This window comes from Choloepus didactylus, chromosome 18 (assembly GCF_015220235.1).
Source record: "Choloepus didactylus isolate mChoDid1 chromosome 18, mChoDid1.pri, whole genome shotgun sequence".
NCBI lineage: Eukaryota > Metazoa > Chordata > Mammalia > Pilosa > Megalonychidae > Choloepus > Choloepus didactylus.
The window spans coordinates 32687082-32706516 of record NC_051324.1 but is presented as its reverse complement, the minus strand read 5'-3'; the positions used below and the strand labels follow the sequence as shown (position 1 = coordinate 32706516).

Below are 19435 nucleotides of genomic sequence, written 5' to 3'. Positions count from 1 at the left end.
ATCCAAGACTAGTACACGGCAGAGCTAGATTTGAAACCTGATATAATATCAGATCAGGGGCTAAGTTAGGACTTTAAAAAGAATAAATCCATAAGTATAGAATGCTAGCCTAGTGATGTGACAGTAAAACTACTTGACACTCCTAAGCAGCTTTTAAGGTAGAAGGCTGAATTTTGGGGGAAAAGAGAGAAGTAGGTACTCTAATAAAATGGTTGGATGTAGGAATTAGCATGGGAAATGTCAAGAAAAAATACTGTCAGGTTTATTTATTTAGGAAAGGGTTGAGAATAGATTAAGGGACTGCTCAATGTTTCTCAGATAGTCAGTGGTAGAGCTGGGTTAAGAACCTAGAACCCCAGACTTAATAATTCAGTACTTCCACTCCAACTTACTCTAAGTTCTCCCTACCACAGACCTAAGAAAGAGATAGTGAACATGCATATCTGAACAATAAATAGGAGGGGAAAATGTCTCTCAGTTTGGGGCTGCTCAGAAGAGAGGACTTCACAGTAAAAGAATCTGGGGTGGTGGGACCCTAGCCTGGTTTCTTTCTCATGCCAACAGACACTATTTAGAAAGCCTATTTTTATGACCTGAAGTCCTTTGGGAATGGACAGACTCAAAGTTCTTTTGGTTATAATGTTCTCTAGGAGGAAACCAACAGGTACAAGATCCCTGGAGGCAGTGAATGGAAATAAGGAAGGAGGGCTACCTGCTTTCTCGGTCAGCGTACATCTCCATGTGCCGGGGGTTGATGGAGGAGTCAATCACAACCCAGGAGCCGCCTCGCAGCTCAGCCTGGGGAGGTATGTAAACCAGCACAGGCTGGGAGCACTCCCGTAAGCTGTCCACAATGAAAGCACCAAACTTGAGCACTTGGTCGTACATATCTGCAGAGAATGATACATATTAGAACTCATGAAACTTACCCTCCCCAAAGCAGTGCCTCTAAACATTGCTCACATCATGGAAAAAATATCTGTATTGCACCTTGTGTCTCCATGAGGAGAATGCTCATGGCCAGAGGTGAGAGGTCTGGGGGTTCCAGCCACCCTAGGCCCTGTTTGGCTACCCTGAAGACTAAAGGGATTGGTATTTCCATCTGTATCCCATTCAAGACTCCAGAGGACAATCAAAAGCACTAGAGAGCAAAAGAGAAATGCATTGTCTTTCACAAGATACAGTGCAAATCCCCTCCCCTACAAGAAGTCTTCCAGATTACATATTCATTTTATATTCTCCCTGAATTTCTGTGCTCAGGTTTTACCACATTAATTTACACTTGCTCTACAAATGTTGAGTATTTTTCACATCAACATGTGACCTCTCCCACTACATTACATTTTTTGAAGGAAAGAACTAGTCTAGCTCTTCTCAATTCCTCTCATGATACTTAGAATGCAATGAGCTCTTAATATGTGCTGCTAATGGAAATAAATCTTCAAAAATGTTATCTTCAAAAACTGTATTTTTCATCTGTGTATCCCCAGTGTCCTGCCCAGTGTCTGAAACTTAGTTAGTGCTCAGATTAGTGTCTGTTGAATGAATGAACAAACATACAAACACTCTGGAAATAACACAGTGAAAAAGAAAAACAAATTAATTCTTCAACAGCTCCATTTTATCAGGATAGCAATGAAAATTAAAAATACATAAATTTATTGGAAATATCACACAGCCACATAAAGAGAGGAGCCACTCTTCATTCTGCTAAAAGAGTAGACTTTGTAATTCCCCCAAGGCCAAGAGAAGTCTGAAGAAAAGGAGCCACTGGTGCATAAATAGCTTCCTTGGAAAGCAGGATCGGTTATTTATTTCTGAACATTTTTTGGACTTCTTCCCATTCCCCAACTCGCTGAAGTCTAAACATTGCTAAAGTATTAGGTTTATGATTCCAGATGTATAGTGAGTACTTAAGTGGAACCACAATGGATCCTTTCGAAACACCAAATAACAGGTTCAGCTGAGTTCAAACTTTCCTAACAAAGAGGATCTCAATTTGGAATAAATCAATTCTGGAAATGCAAAGAAGCATTCTTCAGGAAGTTAAGAGTAAACCAAATACCAATGACTTTCATTGTAGTTACTGGCAAATTAAACTGCCACCTTCTTCAAAGTAAAAATGGCTCTGTGTAGAAACCATCAGTGAGCACCTTCACTGCAAGGTCTTTCTCCATTCCCCAACCTTTTTGGTCTGGAAAGATTTCAGAAATCCCAGTCAGCCCAGGAAACACTCTATGTAAAACTCTATGTTGAATGTGTATGGTCATATACTCTATATATATGATCAGAGAGAAGACACTTATTTTATTGGGAGGAAAGCAAGGACCAAAAAAATTTACTGCTAATTACACAACTGCTGTATGAAGAGCAGGGAATAAAGGACTTCAAGCGCTTTACACTAATTCTGTGGTTATGAAAATAATTGCTCAGTTCAAATTATTTTAACTAAATTAATTCTTTAGTGGATATTTCAACTAGTGCTCCATAGCACATAATAAAATAATTGTGTAATTAGCAGTACATTTTTCAGTGCTGCCAAGAGTGCAGTCTCAGAACAAGTAACTGAAAGGAGTGGCCCTCAACGGTATCAAGCACAGGAAAAAAAAAAATTGAAGGCATAGATAAAAGGAGAAAATAAAACAATAGAAAGAAGTACGACAGAGCCATTCTACCTGAAAAGAAAAAAGAAAAAAGAAAAAAGAAATGAGAAGTAAATGAGCACAAGCTTCCAGTCTCCTTACTCACTTTTGTGTGTTGAAGATGTATCTACATCATCAAAATCTGTGTACTGCCTATGATTATCAGATCTAACTTCAAAAAAGAAGGGATATATTGTCATTAGGATAGACGCATAGACCAACAGAATTAAGAGTCCAGAAATAAACCCACGTATTTATGACCAATTAATCTTCAACAAATTTTGTCAAGTCCATTCAATGGTGAAAGAATACTCTCTTCCACAAATGGTGCTGGGACAACTGGAAATCCAAAAGATTTGAATTTGGAAAAGAATGCAAAAGAATGCAAAAGAATGAATTTGGGCCCTACCTCGTACCATATAAAAAAATTAATTCAAAATGGATCTATGACCTAAAAAGAGGTGCTATACTCTTACAAGAAAACATAGGGAAATAGCTTCAGGACCCTGTATTAGGCAATGGATTCTTAGACTTTACCCTAAAAGCACAAGCAACAAAAAAAAATAGATAAACTGGACTTTATCAAACTTAAAAACTTTTGTATAACAATGGGTATTATCAGGATAGTGAAAAGACCATCTAGAGAATGGGAGAAAATATTTGGAAACCATGCATTTGATAAGGGTTTAACATCCAGAATATATAAAGAACTACTACAACTCAACAACAACAAAAAGACAACCCAATTAAAAAATGGGCAAAAGATTTGATAGCTATTTCTCTAAAGAAGCTATATATACAAATGACTAATAAACACATGAAAAGATGCTTCACATCATTAGCCATTAGATAAATGAAACTCAAATCTGCAATGAGGTATCACTTCATATCCACTAGGATGGCTATTACGAAGAAACATTAAATAACAAGTGTTGGCAGATGCTGAGAAATAGGAACTCTTGAACAGTTTTGGTGGCATGTAAAATGGTGGAGCTGCTGTGCATAAACCGTTTGTGGGTTCCTCAAAAAGTTAAACACAGAATTATCATATGACTCGGCAGTTCTACTTCTAGATATATATCCAAAAGAACTGAAAGCAGGGAGTCAAACAGATATTTGTATACCAAAACACAGCATCATTATTCACAAGACTCAACAGGTAGAAGGAACCCAAGTGTCCACCAACAGATAAATGGAGAAACAAAATATTCCTACAGTAGAATACTACTCAGCCGTAAAAAAGAATGAAATTCTGATACATGCTGCAACATGGATGAACCTTGAAGACATCATGTTCAGTGAAATAAGCCAGACACAGAACAGACAGATATTGTGTGATCCCACTTATATAAAATAACAAGAATATACAAATTCATAGAGAAAACAGAATAGTCGTTACCAGGGGCAGGGGAGAGAGGGAAAATGAGAAGTTATTCCTTAATGGGTATGAGTTTCTGTTTGGGATGATGAAAATGTTTTGGAAATAGATAGTGAAGTTCATACAACACTGTCAACATACTTAATTGTCACAGAATAGTACACTTAAAAATGGTCAAAATAATCTCTATGTATATTTTACTTCAATAAAAAAATATTTTTTAAAGGGAGGAAGTTTATTTAAAATGTGCCATTTATTTAATTTAAAAACAATAGCACTCGATTCCATGGTATATGCAAATTGTTTGAGTTTAATTTGAGTTTATATGCATTTTAAATTTTTTATGAAAAGAACTGGTTCTTTTTTATCATCACCATTATAGCTAGTATAACTCTGTACTATGCACAGTGATTATATACAGCGCATGCATACACACACAAATTAATCTTCAGAATAATGTCTTATTACAAGTTACAGGGGAGGAAACTTGAGGCTTAATTAAATAAGTGAGTAAATGACAGACAGAAGACTTGAACTCAGATCTTTTTGGCTCTGAAGTCTACATTCTATTAGTTCGTTCTTATTGCTAGGAAAGATAATGTGAAGCTGAGGTAATCTGCTTTCCAACGCCTGATACAATGAGTAAAATAAAAACCAGAAAAGAGCCTTGAATAAATTATTAAATATTTCTAGATTTTTCCTGGATTTTTTTGTATGGTGAGAAATGTCAGAAATCGTACTGATGACACTGCCAGCCAAGGGAAGGACCTGGATCTTACTGCCAAACGGATACCTTTCAGGCCCCAAGACTGAGTAGAAAAGAGGCATCAAGTTTCATTAAAACCAACAAGCTTGGGGCTGAAAATAATGCCTCTAACACCAATACACCCACACTACAACCATCAAAACATCTGAAAAGCAGCAAAAGCTATTAAAATACAAACCAACAAACTACCAACACCATGCTCACAATGAACTGCAGCTGCCCCAAACCATGCATTTTAAAAGGCAGGTTGAATCATTTGGCAACATTCTGACACACATTTAATTGAAATCCCTTCATATTTAAGAGACAGAGCAAAAGCACAGCCAAGAGTGGTAACGGAGAGGGGCTTCCCAAGGGTTCAGGCTAGAAATCTGCGGGGAATTTTAAAGCTGTGCATATGCTGACTGTCCATTCTCAGCCTCCTGAGAAATGCAACTGGGAATGAAATATACTGATAGTTCTTCACTGGAAAGGTAGTAAGTAGCTTTGAGCCTTCCAGCATTCTGGGCAAAGCACATCTGCACGAATGGTGATCATAGGCAGACTTTCCAGCATGTTCTCAGCACCCAGGCACCAACCCTGCCTAGGGTCTTCATTGTTATACAACAAGGATAAACTACGTGGCCACATGTACTAAACAAGGGGACAGAGTGGCAGGGCGTTTCCACAGTGCCCCATGCTCTTGAAATTGGAACAGATCTTATTGGCTTGGACAAGATTATCTGTAACAAGCTGAAGGTAAACATTAGGCGTACACAAGCTGCATATGCATAATGTCTCTCCTGAGTCCATTATGGCCAGCTGACACTGTATTTCAACATCCAAGTAATCGGAGATTTTAAAATAGACTTTCATTCCAGTTAAAGTTTTCAAGAAGTGTTTTTTTTTGTTGTTGTTATTTATAACCTGTCCTAGGAAAAAATAATAAGTATAACATGAAAAGCCAACTGAGAGTGACCCTGTAGCACTAGCAGTAAGGCAGCTTAATATCACTGGGATTTGCATCCTATCAAGCTATTCATGCTGAGGCTGGGACCCTGGTGCTAATTTCTAGTAAATTTCACGCTTGATGTCTCCCTGTTGTGGGTCATTGCCGGTTCGTCTAAATAAACTGCTTCCAAATGGCTCTTCCATCTAAATATTCAGCCAGTTTTTATAATTTAATTTTGCATTATGCTGAATAGCCTTCCGGCCAGATAGAACGCATTGGAAAAAAGCACCAATACCATCTTGACATGCTTTTATTTATTTATTTATATTTTTACTGCTCGAATTAGACCTCCTAGGCTGACTAGTAAAGAGTTTTTTTTTTTTCTCTCCACTAATGTCAATTTTCAGCATAGCAAGAGCTGTCTCTAATCTTTTCCTACTCATTACACACAATTTTGGAGTCATTTTACCCACAGTGCAGTCGGCTCCTGGCTGTGTGTTTGTGTGCACTGAGGGATGGCATAATTGTTTATTTTCCCTCCCTGCATAATCCCCAACCAGTATTGAAACCAAAACTGCAAACATCACCCCAAGGGATGTAGAGAATGATGAGAAGTGCACAGCTCAGGTCCTTTTACAGGAGATAATATGTAGGAAATATCCTGACCTGTATGTAAATATGAAAGGCACTGTTTCTCCTCTCTCCTACTTTTACACTGATCTTTACCCTCCCGAAAGCTTATTTGTATTAGGGTTTGGATGCATCAGGACCAAAATGCAGAAGACAGAACTGGTCCTGGTTTATATCAGGCCAATAACTCGTTTCTGATTTTTCAAAGTTTCTTGTTACATTAACTAAAGGCAACCCCAAAGCAGAGGGGAGGTAGGTGGATGATAACTTTCTAAGGAACCTAGATATTGTATTCTAGGGATATTCTAGTAGATCTGGTTCTGGTCATAATCCCTAGTCAGCCATCTCTGCTGCAGGGAGTCAGACAGAGCTAGATTCCCGTCCCAGTTCTGTCATTTCTTAGCTGAATGATCTCAGGAAATTTACTTAACCTAACCCTCAATTTATGTAAAATGTGGATGACAATATAACCTACCCCTTAGAGGTGCTTGTTATGATTATTCTGTAAGATAATGCATACAAAATGGTTAGCACAATTTCTGGTGAAAAGAGCTCAATCTTAATTGTTGTTGTTCTTACTTTGTATAACTAGCAGCCAATCTGGGCCTGAGCCAAAATATGTAGCAAAATTAAAGCTCTCCCTAGAAGCAGCACATTAGAAACTTTTGACCTTTGAACTCGTGTTAGGATAAAATAGGCTGACTTGCTCCTTAAGTAATTTCAGGAAGAATACATTCTCAATGCCCCTCCCCACCCCATCCCACCCCCGCAGAGAAGTAACTAAGGAGTAGGAGCAATGCATTCTCTCTCAGGTCTTAATGTAGACCATATGGCCCCAGAATTTGGGATCATGTGAAATCTGATGCTAAATGCACCTTAGATATAGGAGTGAAAAGTAGTTTCACCACCACTCCCAACTTTGATATAGTATAATCTGCTTTCATGGCTTTATCATTCTCCCTAAAACATTTTTTCTTGACTCCTTGAGGCAGTGTCTGTTTCTGACTTATTTGTGTTTTCTTTGAAGTGGCTAGCATAGTTCCTTGCAAATAGGCACTTAATAAAAACATGTAAGATTGACTTGTTTAACCGATACTCTTAATTTCTCATGGTATTTCCACTGATTTATTATCTTGGCCAAAAAATAATTCAACTTGGTAGTCTAAAAAAGCACATAAACATTAATTTACTTAAATAGTTCAACTCTTCCTGAAGAAAACTGTAAAATGTGGCAGTTCTTCAGCAAATATTGGCAGAAGGGAACCTTTCAACTAAAAAGACTAAAACAAAAATACCCTAGTCGTCTACATTTGGCCAGAGAGGCCTGGCCATATAGGTGTCTTCCTAGGCAGGTAAAGGAGTAGCTTCCCCAGACCTTTTCTCCCTCAGAGGGTAGAGGTGCTCCTGCCCCAAGCTATTTTTTGATGCCCTCCTGAGAGTTCATTATTTCACATTTCATATGCCCATAGCCCTCTCTGATCACTCTATTTACTATACCAGTATCAACTCCTCCTTCCTTCTATTCCCCTAACCCATTCTACTACTTCAGAATCCTGAGTTCTTCCTAGATGAATGAAGTTTACACTCATGTGCCCACTCTTGTAATTTCTGGGTGCTTAGTCTCTGGCCTTCACATGGCCATGAATCTCTAGCCTTCAGAGAAAGAGCTTTCTCTACTGTAAGAGGTGGAGTGTGTTTTCTTTGGCTTTCCCTGTACTGTCCACAGTGACTCTACACATGGAAGATTCTCAGTAAGTGGTGATACTGGCTACCTAATCACTAAGTAATTCCCATAGCCCAGAGAAGAGCCTTTACAATAATGGTCTAACATGCTGGAACCACAGGCTCAGGGATCTTGTTGGATAATAAATCATATCATAAATTGCCAAAAAGAACAGCCGCTGGTATGGAATTTGGTGTATATTCCTCTCTCTCCCCCCCAATATACACTTCTTTCAGCATCTATCTTGGTCATTGTAGAATGTGAAAGAATAACATCAACAAAAAGTATGTCTAGAAAAGAGAGATAGAGAAAAGCACAAATCATATTTTCCCAGTACCATTAGAATGTTCCATCATCCACCAGTGAAATGCACAACAGCATCTCACCTCAAAAGCTCTACTAGTAATTGTTCTGAAATTTTTTTATAAAACTGTAAAACATTGAATTTTCCCATTCAAGTGGTACCTCAGAAGTTATCTCAGAGGGAGTCTAATCCCCAAGAAGCTGAGGGTGATGGGTTGTCAGCACACCCACAAGTACTATCCAGTCTATCAGTCTAACATTGCCCCCTAGTTCCCAGCGCTGTGCCCCCCACCCCTCAACATCAGTGACACCTGTCCAACCCAGAGTCGGGCCAATCACCTTTCATCCCACCAGAGAAGCCCCTCCAGTTGGCAAAGACCATCAGAGGCAGCCCTTCACGGTTGAAGTCCTTGATAGCCTGATATGTCTTAAATGCAGAATCTGGGAACCAAACCTGGCCAGCCTGCTGAATTATCTATTGGGGAAAGTCAGAAAGGAAGACACAATTAACAACACTGAGGGGGAATCTTTCCAAGGTCAACAGTTTTACTGATTAAAAACTCAAAATCAAATGAAACAAACAAAAACAGTCATTCATCAAGATGATCATCTTTGAAGTAAAAGAGAAGAAAGGATTCTGGCTTTTTTACCTTATTAATTCTTTTAAAGTCCTAATTACACCACCATTCTTTAGTGGAAGCTTTACTGCTTCTAATGGAAGAATGCAGTACGAGAAACCCTTATTCTAGGCTTCCCAAAGGTAACTTTAAATGACTCACATCCTCCTCAAAGCAAGTCAATTGCACACAGTCTCCAAGAGTGCTCTTTTTCCAGAAGTCCTTCACCTCTGTGCTTAGTAGAGCTTTTCCTATACTGTGGCTAATCAACAGACACTTGATGTCACAGTGCTGAATACACTTCTCCCCAATCTCCTACCGTTTCCTCACTTTCTGGATCTTATGTCAGGTTGTGAAAATGTAATGTACCCCTTTAAAAAAGATGGGCTGTTTATGCTTGGAGTCAGAGCAGACTTCATTATTAATTCTGGTTGTAGTTCTCCCATGTGTGTGCTCAGAGAATCTGGGTCCCAGATGCCCATGGCATCACCTCAGCTGTCTTTCTGAAAGATCACTTCCCCAATAGGAACAGGCTGTTTTCTAGCATCTATTAGACCACAGTAATGACTTATTATATTTTTAAGGCAGAATTTAGCTTGCAGTCCATCTAGAGTCATCTTAAAAGCGAGCACATGATGGTCTAAAATCATCGAGGCTGCTGATTGCCCTTCCCTCTAAAATTGGTGGCTTGTAATGCTTCCTCCCATTATACCACCAGCTCTGCAGAAGGGAAATGCCACACCAAGCACAAGCACACAGTGTACTCAAGATGACCCACCTTGGCTTCAGAATCCAGATTTGCAGGATCAGCTGGGATACTTAGTTCCACTGTTCGGGTTTCTACAGCAACTACTCCTACAGGTATTCCTCCTAGCCTGATTTAAAAAAAAAAAAAAAATGAGGCACATAAGAACCCAATGCATGTCAACATTACAGCTAGTTATTTATTTTCCAAGGATTCCAAGGAGTGGGAATATGGCTTTTCTAGGGGTTAAGTGTAGGACTCCTGGGATTTGGTATTCTAAATATTCTGGGAAACCATTCTCAGAATAAATCCTATTCTGAAATGTCCCACCACAGGATAAACTCAAACCAATGGTCCTCCTAGGGGAGTTCTCTGCATTTAGACTCAGTAGCCTAGCACATGCACATCCCTCTTTGTTTGCCACAAGAAATCTGTCACTTCATGGTAGAGCATCTTTCTGCTGGAGATGGAAGGAAATGGTCTGAAAGGTAGGAGGAATTTAAAATTTTCAGTTTCTGGCCTTGTTGGGAGAGAGATGTAGTTGTCTGTGGAGTACTAACAACATGATTCCACTTCAGATTTGAGGATACAGTAGGTTCTACCATTGGGTATGTAAATGAGGACTGGGTAGGTATGTTATGGGTTTGATGAAAACTATGCGCTAAGTGTAGGGAGGTGGTTAAATAAGTCCTTAACTTTCACTTTCATTGGAAAAGAACAATGAGACAGGGATAACTTTCAGTAGTGGTTAATCTTGGTGAAACAGGTGATCTAGATCAGTATATGTATTGAATCTCAAAGCTACATTAGGTTAAAAAGAGCTCAAAGTCTCTGGAGCATCATTATTTTATGATACCCTTCCAAGTTGGTCCTCATAAATATTTCCTAGTAAAAATCAGGGAGGGAGGGAGGGATAGAGGGAGGAAAGGAAGAAAGAGAAAAAGAAAAAGAGAGAGAGTGAGCTAACATGTGAGTGAGCTGCAAGGCATAGGGTGAATCCTAACTCTCAAAAATATGATTCAATCTTAACTTTCTTGACCTCATTCCTTGGCACTAGGGCTCGGATGTGTTATAATTTCTCATTCCTCACAGCATCTTCACAACAAACTTTTCCATGAAGGAAGGACTTTGGTTGTTACCTTGACTACTGGAAACAGATTCTTGTCATCAGGAGAGACCAGACAGAGGCCTGAGTGGGGACCACCCACCCCCTTGTCACTTGCCTCCACTGAATCAGAATCAAAAGCTCTCTAGACAACCAGACAATGAGCAGGAAGTACACAGGAGGGTTTAGAAATATTTCTGTTCACAATGATTAACAATCCAACTGGAAACTTGTAATTGCAAAAGCCACCCTAAATCGGTAACTTATAACTTATATATTAGGGCCCATGTGACCTAATAAAGAACATCTTTATCCGAGTATTACTGTTATTTATTGAACTTGAAAACAGCTCAGAACAACTTCTGTTTTCTATTATACTTCATATAAATTTTATCAGGCTAGCACATGAAGATGCTACATCTTGTTTTATAGTGTGTCCCTGGACAAGGTGCCATAGAATAATAAAAGACAATTTACAGCCAATAGCACACATATTCCAAACATACATACCAAAGATGAGTTTTGGCAGCACTTACAGTAACAATCCCAGAAGAATACATTTATATTTATTTTTTGAAACACCATTGCTTTTGAAAAAACCTAGCTCCATTTGTATTTTATATACTTGTGAGCATGTGTATGTGTTTGGAGTAGAAGCCCAGAACTCATCAGATGGAAAGAAAGGAAGACGTCAGAGCAAGTGTTGCTATAAACAATGGCAAAGGTAACCAGAGCCAAGCTTGACTTATTTTGGTTGCAGAACAATCCCTATTCTTCCAATCATAAGTGTAAAGCATTATTTTCTTGTTTTCCATGGGAAGATCTTAAAAACCTTAACAAAGGTTTGGTTTTCTGAGGCTTAAACTCTGTCACTATTTACAGACAGGAAAACTGAAGCAGAATAAACAAGAGACAAATTCCCAACAAAGTTGGTGCTAGTGTGATGTGATTATTTATAATAAACTGACAGGTCCGGGGGTAAGAGGATTCCTTGTCTAGTGTACTCTTGTCCCCCGCCCCCATATGTATATTTTACCAGGCATAAAGAATAATTCTCTATGGTGAGGTAGAAGATCTGGGACTTGAAAGAAATCAGGACCCTAGTCCCTGTGAGTTTCAATCTGAGCTGAATCCAGGCCTGACTCCTATTCAGAGTCACAGGAGAAGATCCTGTCTGTGGGATTTGCCATCTGATGGCTCCTTGTCACTGGCAGCATGAGGCATGCTGATCTTCTGTACTGAGAGAACCACAAAGCCTAGAATTATTTTCAAGGCTAGAATCTAAATCTCAACCCAATGTGGCATGTTTGAGAATCTTGAGCAGGTGCCACTTTTCACCAAGATAAGGAAAACTGATTGCCCCTGAGAGGAAGGTGAGCTCCAGATGCAGGTCCCTAGGGCAGCATGTCTCTGCAGTGCAGAACTAGATTAAGATCAGCCTTGGCAGGTGCTCGTTATAGCGAGTGCTACAGATTATTTCGTGCAGAGCATGCTGTTGAGTGAAACACTTCTTATAATAGGTATTAAAATTTAATAGAAACTTCAATTTCCCACTTGAAAAATGGGAACCTATTCCAGCTTATTTTACTTGCTCCCATTTCAAGTAAACTTTCTTCTGTTTTTTTTTTTTTTTTCCCAATTCAAATCTGATAATAAGCCAATATACTGTATTTAAATCATCTCAATGCCATAAAGGGACTTCTCTCAGGTTACAAAGAAAAGCAGATGCATCTCTGATTCACTGGCCACCTACTCTCAAAGAAAATGCTCTTTTGGGGAGGAGGAGTCATTGTGGGAAATGGCTATCATAGTTGGACTTTACAGCCCCCAAAGAACTTTCCTTTCTGCTTTATAAAATGGAAATGTCAAAATCAGCCTTCAGATTAAACACATCACTGGAGTGACACACTAAATGACTTCTGAGAACCAGTCCCTAGTACTGCTGCCTTGTGTGTGGTTATAATCTAATATTCTTAGAAAGGTTAAACAAAGAGAGCATTATTGGTAAAAATTTATACAGCAATGGCCCTTTTCTTTCTTATTTTTAGTTTAGAGGAAAAAGAGCTTCCAAAACAAAAGATGTCTTACCTGGCTCTGCCAACAACCACAGTCTGTGCCCAGGGTTGCATAATCTCTGAGAAAGATCCATAGTCAAAAAATCCACTCAACCACTGACCCTTCTGGGCTACAGAAAGAAAAAAAAAGAGAGAGGATAAAGACAGTCCAGTGAAAATGCATGGGGACTGATGAATTTAAGGTTGGATTTCAGGAATTATTTTGGGGGGTCCGTTGTTGTTTTAAGCATATTATAACAGATGCAAGCATTAGGCAGCAGAATGTTCATCTGCTTTCAGACATCATCTCCTATTTCAATTGCTAGTCCGCATAAAAAGAATCATTTATCAGCAAAAGCATCATTTATTGTTAAACGATGGGGCTCAGTTAGCAGAGGGAGTTTGCATGCGTTTAAATAAATAACTAGGCTTTTTTCAAGACACTGCAAACATTTGTCAAAAGGCAGCCAAGTCATTAAGGATGTTTTCAAAATGCCTATTTCTATTTTAAAACTTAGCTTACAATATTCTGTTTGATTCCATTGATTTTCTTTTAATGGAAAGTTGAAAACAGCCAAACTATAATATTAATGATCAGGTAAGGACCCAAATTTGGGGAAAAGAGAGTCAGCTTCTCTGCTAAAGAGCAACAGGATATAGCTGCTTTACTCACAGCTGACAAAGTAAAATCTTTCTACAAAAAAGGGTCATGTCCATATACTCTTAACAGATTGTGAAAACATAATGGTTAAGATGCTCATACTTGATGCCATTAACCTCCCTTGCAGCTGAATTTCCCTCCCTGGTAAGACACATAACTTTTAACATCTTGGTCTAAGAAAAAAACTTTTATTCCACAGGTATCCCTGTTTGACAAAGGCTGCATAAAAGCTTCTGCAAATAACTGTTTCCTAACTCATCCTTCTCAGTGATTCTTCTAATTTGAACATAGCCCTCCGCCCCCTAAAAACCCAAGACCAAAACCAATTAAAAGTGGAGATTCGAGCAAGCTAACCTCTGCTGACTTAAACAGGATAGAGAGTGTTTTATCAAGACTAAACTTGTAATTACTGTGTTCTACATTTCTTGCCTCTACGGCCCCAGTGTAAAATGTGATCATCCATTTCAAAATTATCTCTCTATCATGAGCCCAAAGCTGATCATTTAGATTCTGGTCTCGTGTTGGGCGTCAGTTTGAAGAATATCACAGCACTATCTCCTCTAATAAATGACTTTAACTTTTCACCTAGAAGATATCTGCTTTAACTTATCACAGGGAATCATCTGCTTTCCTTAACGCTTCCACTAAATTAAAATCTGAAGTCACTCGATTTGGGAGCGAGTGTTAGCTGCACATAGACAGCAGGATGAATTACTGGGGAGTCGATGAAAAAATATTATCCAAAAAACAGAAAACTTAGTTTATCACAAATTTCATTTTATTCAGTGGATCTCATTAATAATGGCCAGGATTATGCCCGCCTAAACACATCTGCTCACCCCCTGAAAGAGGTACTCACATTTTGATGAAAATTCTACACCAAACTTCTAAATCCATCAGTATTTATGATTCTCACTTCAGTAACAATGATTTGGAACTACAGAATTCATTTCAAAATGGAAATATCTCTCCTTTAAAAATCTTTCCTTATATGTTAATTTTGGGGAAAAAGGAAGTCTTTGGTGGGCTATGGCTATTGTAGTTGGGCTTTATAGTCCCCAAAGAACAGGTCATATTCAGTTCAGACATAGAACTTAGAAGCCAGTTAAGATGGCTCCCCGTCTTTCCCAGAAGAACACTCACTGAGTCCTGTTCTGAATTCTAGAAATAAAGAGGCCCACTCTTCACTCCCAGATAAGTCCTGGATTTTAAGGCTGTTAGGTATCTCATGTTATATGTTATAATCATAATACAAAAATGAGAGGTAGAGAGATTACTGTGGTGATTTTTCTAGCTATGTAAGAAAAACTATTTAAATTTATTACAATTAACAAGAAAAGGCATTTTAGATACATAAAATTTTAAATTAAACTCAATGTTTCTACAATACCTATAATTAGGTTTCAGATTAAGCCCCAGCTCTGAATAAACAGGTGTTTGACCTTGAACAAATCACTTAACATCTCTGAACTTATAAAATGGTGCTATTTATCTGAGTGGTAGTGAAGCTCGAATAAGAAAATGTGCATGGAAGTGCTTTACAGTGCTACTGCACTTAGAGGGGTACCCACAAAAGTATATTAAGACTTCCTTATGAATACCTCTTTCTCTTTCAACAAAATTAAGACTGAAATTTGGTGAAATGGTATCTTCTGCATTCCATTCTCTTTTTATATATTGGCTTTGTTTGAAATCGTTATAATAAACATGCAAAAAAGAACTTGTCTTATGCAACAAGAAAAAAAAAACAAAACATTAAAAATGTAGCAGGGAATTTGGGGTTTCACAAAAGAACCTTCTGATAAGGTTTGTTAAAAGAGCCAAATGGGCTGACAAATGAGAATGTACATTTGCTGCCTTACATGGAGTTACCTCTTTTTTTTTTTTAAGTTAGCTAAAATCAACTCCAAGACAAAGGGATACATCAGATAAACCTGAGGAGAGGATTTGTTTTCTTCCTCTACAATTTATAAATTTAGAGTTCTAGACAATCTCTTCAGAATAAAAGATCTTATGAAGTAATCTAGCATTAATAACTGAAGGAAATACCAATACTATTACCAATATCATAAGAAAACAAGGGCATATGAAGACTGGGTTTTCAGCAATAGCCTGTTGGGAAGAGCTCAGACATATTATACATTTAAGGGTTTCAAAGACATTTTCTAAAACTGATATGATTAATCTCTTTTTGCTTATAGGGACTAGGTTGTAGAAAATTCTGATCCTACAATTCTGTGGTTTCAGAGCTTACATTTAAAGTTTTTGATCTTTAAGTGTTTTGAAGTCTTTGAACATGTTAAGTGATAAGTGCTTTAAAAGCATAATGAACATAAATGTGTTAGTGACTATACTGCTTATGACTCAATGGCTGATTTGTAAATCTCGTTTCATTTATTTTTCCCGTGTTCATTATGGATTTTCCACCTTTTTCTTCAGAGAGCTGTTTTTCAGTTTCCTCACTTACAGGTATTTAGTAGCTCTGTTTTCTTTGTTATGCTATGTAGGAATGGATAGGGACTGAAAGGAAGACTAAAAGCTTGAGGGCCAGGGTACCATAGGGTCCTCAAACATATACATACATGGGTGAGGTCGGCCTGCTAGCATCCATCGAGGATCATATGGCGCCTTCGTGGGAACAAACTCAATGATTCTATCAACAGGATCCTTAGAGTTCAGAAGAGGAACTGAACTGCACACGCTCTAAAAGGAGATTGGGAAGAAAAGAGCACAGCAATCAGTGAAAACCAGTCCTATACTTCAATTCAACAACAACATTTACAAGGCTAGGAGAGCAGGGCCAACATGTGGAATTATGTCAACCAATCCCAATCATCTAGAAGCACCCCGATTGCATCCCACGCCCCAAGGAACATGTACAGGTATCATGTCTCGTTTAGGAGCCTGGCACAAAGTAGGGCATTTTGCCTCTTGATTTCAATATGCCCATGCTCTTTGGGAGGCTCGCTGGAGGGATGCATGGCTAGTACAAGGGAGAAAATGCACAATGAGGAGAGAGCCTTACTATGCTGTATCTGAACCCAGATGGGCCATAAAGGATTACGTATGTGGCTGGAAAACATCAGAAAGGGGCCTAATGAATGCAATCCAAAGGCATTTTAAAGACAGAATACAAAAGTTGGCTTTAAGAAAATGAGAAATCAACAGCTTTCAGAGAGAAACTTTGTTAAAGGAAAAAAAAAAAAACAAAAAAACTTCCACCAAAAAGAGGAAATGTTGGGAAATGACCGTTTCTGTGGGCTGTGTCAGTACCAGATAAGTGGGCTCACCTTAGGCATGTAAGACAACCAATGCAGGATGGTGAAAACCCCTTCAAAGTCATCACAAACAGTGCTGTGTGTCACACCATTGTTGTGCATGATATGGATGCCCCCAAGCTGGTTATTGGAAGTGTATACTTCCCGCCCAAGGACCTAGAGAAATAAGTAAGAGAAAAGACGCTTGTCTCTATAGAAATAGACAAAGTCTGTTTCATAATTCTCACTATAATGCATTCTTTTTTCCACAACAGAGTAAAATAGCCTCTGCAGATTGTCTTGAGGCACTATCTGAACCTTTATCCTAAAAAGAAAACTTAGAAAACAAAGGCTTTTAGCAATCACATATACCACTACAATTTCAAACCAGTAAGCCCCTCTACCAGCCGCCACAGATACATGTAGCATACTTAACTCGGAGCTAAAACCACAGTGGTAGGTGAGGCTGAAATCCTGAGATGCAGACCGCCTCATCACCTGCAGGCCTGGCAGAGTTGCAGCCCTTATTAGACACACAAAAGATAACAAGCCTGTCTTCTGACAATTTTTAGTGACAAGTGTCAGTTAAAAAAATGTTACGGTATTAGGGTTCCTTATTTTTAAAAGGGTTTTTCACCTTAAAATCAATTTTTAAAACTGGTTTCCACAATAAGCCCTAAGGTGAGTAAAATCCTGATGATATATACATGAACTCCCAAATCTAAAGTCCTCTTTGTGTGCTGAGTTTGTGACTGTGATTTATATCCATGCCCACACCCCCTCCCTTCCTTCTCTCCAAAGGCTCAAGGGAATTCAGGGCCTCAATTCCCTGTGTATCCCTGGAAGAGTTAAAACCTTGTAAAAAAAAAAAAAAAAAAAAAAAGGCACTTGCAACTGGAAACCACAATGTTTCCTTTAAAATCAAAAAAGAAAAAATATTCTTGGACTTGGAAATTGTAGGGTTTCTTTTTCCCTTGAAGATTGGTCAATAATTTCTTTCAGGGAGGGAGGTTTTCTGACCCAGCAGATGGAAGCCAGGCAGCCTAATCACTGACTATTGCAAACTGCTGAGTGGGTAGTAATTGCCAGTCATCTAGGGTAGCCCTGGAGAGCTCTGAACAGTTGTATGACACTCACTGTATTTTACCTTTCCTTTTCCTTCTCTCCTCCTCCCTTTAAAAACACAAGAATGTCTTTCTCTTGCTAAATTTTATTCATTTCTAATCTTTGGGGAGAACCCAATAAATTAAAGACCAGCAAATTCTACCCGTATATTCCCGTTTTGCCCCTTTTTGTAAGGAGTCTTGAGAGGTTCCCTTGCATGCTGGGTCAGCCTCTACATCAAAAGCCTCCAAAGGCTGAGAAAGTTAGTGACCAAAGAATAACTCCAGTGTGACCCAGCTGGTCTTGGTTCCATTTAAATTTAGCCAGGAAGGGCAGAAGAGAATTTTTTTTGCAAGGAGTATGGAAAGCGAAATTGTTCTCAGATTACTGCTTTCCTTGATAAAGAATCACCAAGAACAAGCCTCACAGGCAGTCTCACAAGCTGAACATGCTGGCAGCTCCTATGAAGGAGCCCTGTGAACAGGGGAGACCATAGCTGACCACTGGACTCCATCTTCCTCTCAGTCCATCTTTAATCTCAGCCCAGGCACTGGAGCTCCTTTCTCATTCTCTTGCTGTCTCTTTCCATTTGCCCTCTCCCTGACTGATACACTGATCTCTCGGTCACTCGGCTTTCTGCTCCACTGAGTCCATATTAATAATAACACCTCCGCCACGGCCAGTTTACCTCATGAAGGCAGGAGCACATCATTACAAAATAAACTCATAACTTTGACATTCTAGCAAATACACGCCGTTTGTTATTTTTATGGCTTTAGTCTTTCTAACAGGCAGAGGGCATTACATATCTGTTTCATTTATAGCTTCAAATGTGTGCACAGATGCACACTCACACATGCATTAAGAAACGAAACAGAACAAACAAAAACAAAAACAAAACAAATATCCAAAGCAGTCAGCTGATGGGGAACCCTGGTGGAGGCAGAAACCCTGTCACTCAGGGAGGCCAAGCTCTGATCTGGCTCCAGTTTTATGGATGTCATAAACCCGATGGCCCACAACTGGTCCTTCTGGGACAGCCTTGCCTCTCTGCTAGAAGTCATTCAGTGTGATCAACAGTATTCTCAATTATTAAAATAAAATTGGAAAGGGGAAAAGGAATAAAAAGGAGACACTGTGCTGACCCTGAATATGTGATATTTACGTCTATGTCAGGACCCAAGGACTCCAGGCTGCTGAGGAGAGATGAGGCTATTTTCTACTTACAAACACTATTTTCCTTCCTATGAAACAGTGTCTCTAGAACATAATATCTGACCACTTAGAATCTTACATATATCCAAAATTAGTAATGGACCAATGAAGGACCAATTGTGAAAAAGTAGGGGACCCAAGCAGACCAAGAGCTGTATAGCTGTTTATATACAACCCTCTTCATTAGTCTTTCCCACCTAATTTCAAGGAAGAAGAGAACATCCAGGACCACGTTACCCAGATGCTCTGCTGCTTGCCCAGTCCACCCCATATTTTTACAAACTAATGGGAGACAAGCTTTGAA

The 19435-nt window shown here is 38.9% G+C and overlaps 1 protein-coding gene across 8 annotated transcripts in view; it reads right to left on the bottom strand.

The window, feature by feature from the left end:
- Positions 1-19435, bottom strand: part of ACACA (acetyl-CoA carboxylase alpha) — a 371031-nt gene that overhangs the window by 26781 nt on the left and 324815 nt on the right. For all 8 annotated transcript variants that reach the window (XM_037808139.1, XM_037808140.1, XM_037808142.1 and 5 more), the window contains 6 exons: positions 16846-16989; positions 16138-16258; positions 12929-13025; positions 9769-9865; positions 8713-8848; positions 713-890 (listed from right to left, as the gene is read on the bottom strand). In XM_037808139.1, coding sequence (XP_037664067.1) covers positions 713-890; positions 8713-8848; positions 9769-9865; positions 12929-13025; positions 16138-16258; positions 16846-16989 — 773 coding nt within the window. The remainder of the gene's footprint in view (positions 1-712; positions 891-8712; positions 8849-9768; positions 9866-12928; positions 13026-16137; positions 16259-16845; positions 16990-19435) is intronic.